The 9,963-nt window shown below is 56.6% G+C and overlaps 1 protein-coding gene across 3 annotated transcripts in view; it reads left to right on the forward strand.

Moving 5' to 3' along the window:
• Positions 1-4,215, forward strand: part of DNAI2 (dynein axonemal intermediate chain 2) — a 33,810-nt gene extending 29,595 nt beyond the window's left edge. For all 3 annotated transcript variants that reach the window (XM_027626281.1, XM_027626283.1, XM_027626282.2), the window contains 4 exons: positions 262-397; positions 895-1,041; positions 1,843-2,070; positions 3,165-4,215. In XM_027626281.1, coding sequence (XP_027482082.1) covers positions 262-397; positions 895-1,041; positions 1,843-2,070; positions 3,165-3,251 — 598 coding nt within the window. In that variant the 3' untranslated portion in view covers positions 3,252-4,215. The remainder of the gene's footprint in view (positions 1-261; positions 398-894; positions 1,042-1,842; positions 2,071-3,164) is intronic.
• The last annotated feature ends 5,748 nt before the right edge of the window (positions 4,216-9,963 follow it).

Consider the following 9,963-nt stretch of genomic DNA (forward strand, 5'->3'; position numbering starts at 1 on the left):
CCCCTGCTTGTGTTCCCTCTCTCACTGTGTCTCTCTCTGTCAAATAAATAAGTAAAAAATAATAATAAAATAAAATGCAGACCGTGAACTGCTGGTAAGCAAGTTGGCATGGCTAAAAGTCAGACACAAGAAAGAACTTCCTGCCCAGCAATGAGATGCTGGAGTCCAGCGGGCCTGGATGAGCAGAGCCGTGGCTCAGCGGCTTCTCTGTCCTTCCCAACCACAGTGGTCCTTGACCAGTGACCCCGCGGTGCCCCACAGGTACCACATGGCTTACCTCACCGACGGCGCCTGGAGCCCAGCGAGGCCGGCGGTTTTCTTCACCACCAAAATGGATGGGACCCTGGACATCTGGGACTTTGTGTTCAAGCAATGTGACCCTGCCCTCAGCCTGAAGGTCATATATATCCCCCTCCCCACGCATCCTGGCCCTCAGGGTCTGGTGGCCCAGCAGAATCACCTGGGGGGAATTTAGAAAGAAAAGAGAAGCAGAAAGCCTGGTCTCTCCTCCCGCCAGACCTACTCCTTCAGCAGCCCTGGCGTGGGTTTCTGGCAGCTGACCCTTCCAGCCTAAGCTAATGTCATATTTGCATGGCTGGAGCCTAGCCCTGCTGGCTTGGGCCATGCAAGGGCATGGAGTTTGGGACACAGCAGGATGGCCGGGGGGCTGGACTGAGGGGGTGGAGGGTGGGGGATGGATTGAGGGGGTGGAAGATGAACGAAGGGGGCAAAGGGTGTCGACAGCCAATCTCAGAGTGTGACCTTCATTTTATGGGTCAGGGGAGTCACTGAGGGTGTTTGAACACAGAGCTTGGCGAAGCGCCCCCCTCCCTGGGGGCCAGATCATCAACAAGTCTCTCCTTCCCAACCGGGTCTGCCCGGCCCCTCCAACAGGTGTGTGATGAGGCCCTGTTCTGCCTCCGGGTGCAGGACAACGGGTGTTTCATCGCCTGCGGTTCTCAGCTGGGGACCACCACGCTGCTGGAGGTCTCCAATGGGCTGTGCACGCTCCAGAGGAACGAGAAGAACACAGCTTCTTCGGTAAGTGCCCGGGGCTGCCCGGCCCGGGGCAGAAGCACGCTAGCCAGAGAAAAACGTCAGGCCCTCCCTCTCGCCTCCTGGGAAATGCATGGACTTTTGGGGAGGTGGCATGGTGTCCCCCAAATGAGCAGGTAAGTGGGGTCAGGAGTGTCTGAACCCACCTTGGCTTACCCACGCGGTGGTGCAGCTGTCTTGGGTGAGGTGTCACCCCCCGGGGCTTGTCGCGGTCAAAGTGGTTTGATAGGTCAGTTTGTCTGGCTTCACAGATGACATCTCTTTGCAGCAGACCCTGTCAAATAAAGGCTCAGAGATGCCATTAGAGAAGACAGAGGGAAGGCAGGGATCCTGGGGAAGGGGGCTGGGAGGCTGAGATCCGTCCCTACACCCCCCCCGCCCCGCCCCCCCCGGCGGACCCCGGCTGCATCTCCCCAGCACCGTGGGCACACTGGGGAACTGAAGGCCTGGCGCTGAGGCCCTGGGCCAGCCCCCTGGCTCTGCTGGGACTGTGGGCCAGCCCCCGAGCAGGTGCACCCCTGGGCCCAGGGCCCCACGGTGCGCAGCCGTACAGACGTTCTTCAGGCTGTCGTCTATGTTCTGGGAACCCCTCGGAACTAGGTGACTTGGCAGCTCCGCTCCTGCCTCCTGACCTCGATGTCCAGCCCTCCTTTCTTGCCGTTAGCACTGAGAACAGACCCCTCTGGGGCTGCACTGAGCAAGGAGACATCAGCTCGGCCCCATGCTGGGAGCCGGCCGCCGGCCCCCGCCCTCCTCCCACAGCCTCCCTGTCCCCGTGTGCCCCAGATATTTGAGCGGGAGACCCGGCGGGAGAAGATTCTGGAGGCCAGGCACCGGGAGATGCGGCTGAAGGAGAAGGGCAAGGTGGAGGGCAAGGACGATGACCAGAGGGAGGAGGAGACCACCCTCAACCTTGAGGAGCTGGTCAGCAAGGCCGAGGAGGAGTTCTTCGACATCATCTTCTCGGAGCTGAGGAAGAAGGAGGTGGAAGCCATGAAGATGAAGCCGAAGCCTGTAGGGCCCCAAGCAGGGGGCACCGGGTGGGGAGGGGGAGTCGGGGGGCGGGGAAGCCCCAGGCCTGGGTTCTTCCTGCTCGCTGCCCTCCTGGGTGACCTCGGGCAAGTGGCCTCAGCAGGTGGACCTTAACTTGTCCACCCAGCAAGTGGGAGGAGTGACTCCCTTCCTCCTGAGGAGCCTTAAGTCTCCAGGGGGACTGCCCCGCTTTCGAGAATTGGGTGGCGGGCTCCTGGGTGCCGACGGAGCGGACGGGCTGGTGGGAGACAGGCCAGCCCATGGAGGGGGTAAACTTGTCCCATCTCATGAGCTCTCCCCGCTCCGTCTCCCTCCACTGGGGCTGGGGCCCGGCTGTGACGTCTGCCGCTTCTTTTGCATTCAGAAGCGCTTGCATATGAGAGGCTTTGTTCTCACACTGTCCGTGTGGCAAGGCGGGGGCACAGACCTCCCTCCACTTACGGCCAAGGCGAGACTGGAGTCCCAGCTTTCGGACCCTCCCAGCCTCCAGAAGGCAGTGCTGACAATGGCCACTTTCTGTGGCGCAATGCACCTGGCAGACAGCGGGCTTGGTGCTGGGGGTCCTGAAAGGTGCTCCTCCTGCTGCTCGAACACCGCACTTGGAGAAGCTGGGCCTCAGAAGGCAGTGCGGTGCACAGAACAACCTCGCTTCTGCCTGCCTTTCTCTTAAGTTTTCTGCAGCTGGCCCGAAATTCTGGGTTCGGGGCTGAGAAAGCAGTGTGTGGTCCTTACGCCCATGATTTCTGATCCGGGTCCTACAGACCTGCAAGGAATCAGGTCCCCTGTGAGGGGACCAAAGAGACTCAGGAGGAGCTAGCCCAAGGTCACCCGGGAAGCAAAGCGACAGAAGTAGGACTGGTACCCGAGTCTGTCAGATGCCCTAGGCCACGCCCGCCATCCGCACCCGCTGGCTCTGAGCACCCACTAGATCCTCGAGGCCACGGAGCTGGTAGCAGTCTCCTGAGTACCTGGCAACCCAGGCCCCCACCAGCGGGCTGCTTTGGCCTCAGGGGATTAACTTCCCAGGGTGCAGGGGAGGCCTGCCCCCCGTCAATGATTCTGCACTGTTTCTGCAGAAACATCAGGATCTGGAGACAGACGAGGAAGTGGAAGGAGAAGACCCAGGGGAGGAGGAAGGTGACCATGCTGAGACTCCGACCTAGAAGGGTCAGGTCGGCCTTGCCCCCAGACCCACTTACTCTGCGCCTCTGTTTCCCACCTCCTGGTACAGCGCTGGCTTCCCAAGTGGGCGCTGAGCTCCTCCCTTAAAGTGTCAGCAGAGGTAGGGCGGGGCGAGCAGAGGGTCCCCGACCCGACCCGATGCCCCACAAAGGGCTGGCCCCCACTGACTCACTGAGCCCAGTCCCAAGGGATCCACTGGAGGGAGGGAAGGGGCAGGGCTCATGCCCCCGCTGGGAACCCCTCCTCTCAGCCAGCCGAGCACACCCCACCATTCAGCTGGCCCTGTGTGTTCCCCTGGGTTCAGCTTCCCCAGGGCTCTTCGGGCAATCATTTCCCTGCAAAGCCTGCAGAGCCTCCAACCGGACTTGCCTCAGCCATGGCGGGGCCTCAGAAAGACCGGTGCGTGGGGAGAGGGGCTTCTCCTTCTCCCATCCTGACCCTCCCCTCCAGTCCGTCGACTTCTAAAATGTCTCTGGGCAAACCCCCACCCTGACCCCCAGGCACGTTTACCTCTGAGAGGAGATGCACAGACAAGGTTGATTATTCTTGTACGCCTGCAAGCTTTCTGCTCTCTTAATTCTTACAAAATTAAATTAATAATAATGGTGCTAACACTGAGTGTTTATGGTACATCCTATGCCGAGAGCTTTCTGTGTTATCTAATTCTTTGTGCAGAATCCCTGGAAGGTTTGGTCTCCGATCGTCCCTACTCTCCAGAGGAACAGTCGGATTCCGGGAGAAGTGTGGGGACTGGCCTGGGTCACAGAGCTAGCTCAGGGCAGAGCGGGGACAGGAGTCTAGACAGCTCCGTCTCCGCCCAGCACAGCGGGCACCTGCAGGGCCCGTGGGGACACCAGGAACTGTGGTGCAGCAGAGCACTCTGCGACCATTACCAGAGACGTCTGTAGCCAGGAGGGCACCCCAGAGCCAGCTTTGCACCCGAAGTCCCCCAACCACCATTCATTCTGTGGGTGTCGGATGGTGCTAACAGCGACCCAAAGTGCCCTTTAAAAAATTGCCTGTGTTAAGAATCTTACTGGGGAGGGACGCAGGGCCAGCCACCCTTTGTGACCAAAGGAAAAACAAACATTAAGTTGCCACTGTGGCCAGACCCTGATAGAATAATCCTCGTGGGACATATTTATTGAATGCCTGATCTTCGCAACAGCCCCAGAAGGAGCGCTGTCCCCATCTTCAGTGCCCAAGTCACCGATGCACCAGGTGAGGCACAGAGAGAGGGAGCGATGCCTGAGTCCCAGGAAGAGGAGTGGTCCGGCCGGGTTTCTGCCCCCTGCCCAGCATTGCCATCCGAGCAGAGGGCGCCCACATGCCTCGTGTCTCGCTCTGTACCGTCTCCTGTGACAGGTGCCTCACTGTGTGAGGACACGGGAAGCCCGGAGAGCAGTGGTTTCAACTGGGGGTGATCTTGCCCCCGACAGGACATTTGGCAATGTCTGGGCACGTTTCGGACTGACGTAAGTGGTGGAGGGGTGCGCCTGGCTTCCGGTGGGTAGACAGAGGCCAGGGATGTTTTCCAACATCCTACTGTGCACAGGACAGGCCTCACTGCAGAGAATGATCCGGCCCAAATATCAATAGTGCTGAGTTTGAGAAACCCTAACTTAGAGAAAAAAAAATTTATCCAAATGAAATGTCCGGGGAGAAAGTCACAACTCCCTGTCACATCAGCCCAGGCACACTGCCGACCCCTTGATGAGTGGCTGGGACAATGAGCTCCAAGGGAGAACATTCTTTTATGTAATAGGATTTGGGCCTTTGGCATGTGCTTGTAAAGGTGGACCACCTCCTGGGGCCTAAACACACCTTAGCTGTGGGTACAGAGAGCACCCCGAGGCAGCGATGGTATTTGGGGGGTGGGCATGGCTGAGGACAGGACAGCCACCAACATCACTGGGCAGAGGGCAGTGGGAACTTTGTGGAGGTGATGCCCAGCCCTGCCCGTCCTCACGGCCATGAACTTCACCTCCTCATAAACCAGCCTCACCCAGAACCCATTGCTTAGTCTCTTGCAAGGGGAGCAACACGAAACCACGAAGCATCACTGGACAACCAGAGGCTGCTGGAAAAACCCACCTCCATGGGCACGGAATGCAAAACATCGATGACGGGCCCGGGTGCAGGAAGTGAGGAAGGGCGGCCAGACCCCGGGGTCCACAGCACAGTGAAGTCCCTCCCGTCAGTGCACACCTGTGCTCCTTCTCTGGGTCCTGTTCTGCTCAGCTGATGTGATTGATAGATATGCCGCTTAGCTGATGATGCTCTGGCCTGCAGCTGTGACAGCCAAGCAGGCTACAGGGGACGTCACTGTCCCACATTCACTTCTGGCTACCATGGGGTATGATGGACCCCCTCACCCTTCATTAGAGGCCCCTGGGGTGACATTGATTGTCAGGCGAGGCAAAGGTGACTACTGGTCACCCCCAGGGTCAGACCAGCACCCCCTTTGGCTCTTCCCTGGCTCTCAGAACCAGAGGCCCAGGAGCTGGCACCTCCATGTGCTAAGGGCCTACGTGATGGAAACAACACGGTGGACAGAGGCAGGGCTCTGTGGAGCTTCACCAGCAGGCGCAAAGGGCTGGGCTCCGAGGTCTGCACCCAGCACCGTGCTGGGTACCAACCACAGAGTGGCGAGCAAGCCGACGCCGACTCTGCTCTCCGGGAGCCTGTATGTCCACGGGAGAGACAAGAGCAGACAGATACACAGGGAAATATAGAAACACGGTTGCACAGAGTGACATCTTCCGGGAAGTACAGGGTGCTCTGAGGGGGATGAGAGCAGGAAGGGCTTCTTAAGAGGAAAATCCTCAGTGGATGCCTTGTTTCCCAGGGGCCCTTTCATTTCCCCTCCCGAGCTAGAAGTAGCCACGGCCCTTCACAAGCAGGGGCGGACTTCGGTCCCTTGGGCCCCAGAAGGTCACAGGGCTTTAGAAAGCGCTCAGGGCTCATCGAAACCAGTGGATTCCAGCTGCGGGAGGGTTTGGAGGGAGGAGGAGAATGTCACAGATCTCTGATTGAAAATACCGTTGCTTCAAGAGACAGTCAACAAAACCAAAAGACAACCGACAGAATGGGAGAAGATATTTGCAAATGACATATCAAATAAAGGGCTAGTGTCCAAAATCTATAAAGAACTTATCAAACTCAACACCCAAAGAACAAATAATCCAATCAAAAAATGGGCAGAAGACATGAACAGACATTTTTCCAAAGAAGACATCCAAATGGCCAACAGACACATGAAAAAGTGCTCAACATCGCTTGGCATCAGGGAAATCCAAATCAAAACCTCCATGAGATACCACCTCACACCCATCAGAATGGCTAAAATTAACAAGTCAGGAAACGACAGAGGTTGGCGGGGATGTGGAGAAAGGGGAACCCTCCTACACTGTTGGTGGGAATGCAAGCTGGTGCAGCCACTCTGGAAACCAGTATGGAGGTTCCTCAAACAGTTAAAAATAGAGCTACCATACGATCCAGCAATTGCACTACTGGGTATTTACCCCAAAGATACAAATGTAGGGAACCGAAGGGGTATGTGCACCCCAATGTTTAGAGCAGCAATGTCCACAATAGCCAAACTGTGGAAAGAGCCAAGATGTCCATCGAGAGATGAATGGATAAAGAAGAGGTGGTATATATACCCAAAGGAGTATTATGCAGCCGTCAAAAGGAATGAGATCATGCCATTTGCAACGACGTGGATGGAACTGGAGGGTGTTATGCTGAGTGAAATAAGTCAATCAGAGAAAGACATGTATCATATGACCTCACTGATATGAGGAATTCTTAATCTCAGGAAACAAACTGAGGGTTGCTGGAGTGGTGGGGGGTGGGAGGGATGGGGTGGCTGGGTGATAGACACTGGGGAGGGTTTGTGCTACGGTGGGCGCTGTGAATTGTGCAAAACTGTTGAATCACAGATCTGTACCTCTGAAACACATAATGCAATATATGTTAAGAAAAAAAAAGAAGAAGATAGCAGGAGGGGAAGAATGAAGGGGAGTAAGTCGGAGGGGGAGACGAACCATGAGAGACGATGGACTCTGAAAAACAAACTGAGGGTTCTAGAGGGGAGGGGGGTGGGGGGATGGGTTAGCCTGGTGATGGGTATTAAAGAGGGCACGTTCTGTGTGGAGCACTGGGTGTTATGCACAAACAGTGAATCACGGAACACTACATCAAAAACCAATGATGTAGTGTATGGTGATTAACATAACAATAAAAATTTAAAGAAAATACCGTTGCTTCGTGGAAATAATGGCCATGGATGACATCACCATTCAAGAGAGCAGCAATGGCCCCCTCAGAGGGGAGCTTTTGCCCACTGGAAGCTTCAGGTATATGAATGAAGATCTCAAGAGCTCAGAAAAGCCAGAAAAGGGGGAAAGGACGTATAAGATGAGTTTTGAAGAAGCCATTTGTCTGTGCTGCCAGCCAGACAAGTAAGTGAAGGACAGACCTCTGGCACAGACAGATGAGAACAAAGCCAGGGACGATTGAAGGGAGCAGCCCATCCAGAAGGCTGTCCAAGATTGAGCACGGCCAGAACAGGGGTGGGACGAGCGGACGGGCCAAAGACGAGTCAGGGAAGGGCCAGGACTCCAGGCGAAGGGGCATGCTCCGTGTGGAAGGCCTTGGGGAGCCATGGTGGGATCTCAAGTGAGGTAATGACGCCAATCTATCTTTTAGAACAATGATGGTGGATTGGAAGGTAGAGAGACCATGCAGGCTGCTATGGCCATCCAGAGGGGACACTGGGAGGCCCCAGCCTGTGGGCAGTGGCAGAGGGGATGCAGAGGAGGGACGAAGCAATGGGAGTGGATAAGTGATCAGGTTAGGGCAATACCTAGTGTGTGGAGGGTACGTACTGAGCTCTCACCAAGAGCCTGGCCTCTGTCCTCGTGGAGATTCCTCTGATGGGTCTTTAAGGGCATAAGCCGGAGTTTAGTGGAGGAGAAGAGGGGTCGGATGTGGAGGACAAACAGAAATTTGACAGAGTTGGAAAGGGTGCACTGGGCAGAGGGACCCCTGTGTGCAAAGTAGGACCCAGCACCAACGTGTGTTTGGGAACAAACAAGCAGTCAGTGCAGGTGGGAACCTGCATGTGTGGAGCGGATCAGGGAGACGAGGCTGGGAGCAGGAGGGAGGAGGTGTGGAGAGAGAGGTAGTTGTATTTGCTTATGCATCAGAGATGCACCTCCTCAAAGTGGGTAAGACGGCGGGCAGGGGGCGCAGCAGGGGACCGTGTGCTGCTCAGGTGAGGAGAGGTAAAAGCAGGAGCCAGGGGTGTGGACGGAGAGGAGAAACACCTGCAGAAGCGGAGCCCCCAGGATCTGAATAGAGACGATGAGGGGAAAGGGGGCGTGCATGGTGGCTTAGCGGAAACACAGAAGGCAAGCGGAGGACTCAGTTTGAGAACAGAGAAAACATTGTGACGAGTCTCTAAGTAAGATGGGCTGTGGCCTCCTGCTCAGAAGCTTCTCCTATTTTTATACCTCCATGAGCCATCCTGGGTGGGGTTCATGCACGTGAAGGAACAGAAAAGAAAGAAAAAAGAGCTATAGGCCAAATGACTGGCGGTCTCCTGTGGCTGATCCAAATAGATTAGATTCAGGGTCTGGTACGCAAGCCAGGAGGGTGGTTTCTATCCACAGAAAGCATCTTCAGACTTAACCTGATTCTCGCTGCAGCATGCCCATCTGCAAGCCAGCCAGCCTTGGTGTGCAGCCTCGAGGGCAGCCTGGGCTAGAAAACAGGACAAAACCTTAGGGGACCGCCCCCCCCCCCCCCCGGCCCGGACGCAGAAGTGTTTGGTTTCCACCAAGCTTCACTTGGTTTATCTATGTATCCAAACCAAGGCCATGGGTGGCTTCCTGCCACTGTTTATTAATAACCACACCTAACACTAGCTCCTCAGGGGCAGCCGGGGAAGCCAGTCCCAGGCTGGCATCATGCTCTGCCCCTGGATGTGTGCCAGGCTGTCTGAGCTAGCCCTGGGGGAATGAACGGCTGGCTCTTCTTTACCCAGCTCCTTCCATGGGAAGAGATCCCCCGTGTGCTTCCCTCTCGAAGTCCTTGCAGGGGGCCTACCTGGCTCAGCTCCCCCCCCCCCCCCCGCCCCGTCCGCCCCCACCGGCGGGTGCAGGAGAAGATAAGGAGGACAGACTGTCAGGACCAGGAGGTGCTCCACCACCACCATGGGGAAACCAAGGCCCAGAGCAGGGACCGGAAACACTGGCTCTTGGTGGTTCAGCAAGTTGGATGCACCCTCGAGCTCTGAGCCCTGTTTTCCTAGGGCCTCCTGAGGCCAGGAATCCATCCACTGTGCTCCTCCAGTGTGTAACTGCTGTCAGGCTCCCCAGCAGTATAGACCGCTGCGTTCAACCTGCACTTTCCGGCACGGGGCTGTGGCTCTTTCAGCAAGCAGGGAGCCAGCAGGGCACACAGACCCAACCGTCTTGACCTAATTCTGGTTTACCTATAAGGCCTTGTTTGCTAGTGGGGTACACTGAGGCGGGCTCTAATGTGAAACACCCCAAGTCCTATAGAGGTGCTCCCCTGCACCACTCCGGGGGACAGCCTGGGCAGAGACAACTCTGTACCCCTCTGCCATCGGACAGTGGCTGGAGACATGGCGCCAGAGACCCCAGCCACAGCCACGATGCACGC

This window comes from Zalophus californianus, chromosome 16 (genome assembly GCF_009762305.2).
Source record: "Zalophus californianus isolate mZalCal1 chromosome 16, mZalCal1.pri.v2, whole genome shotgun sequence".
NCBI lineage: Eukaryota > Metazoa > Chordata > Mammalia > Carnivora > Otariidae > Zalophus > Zalophus californianus.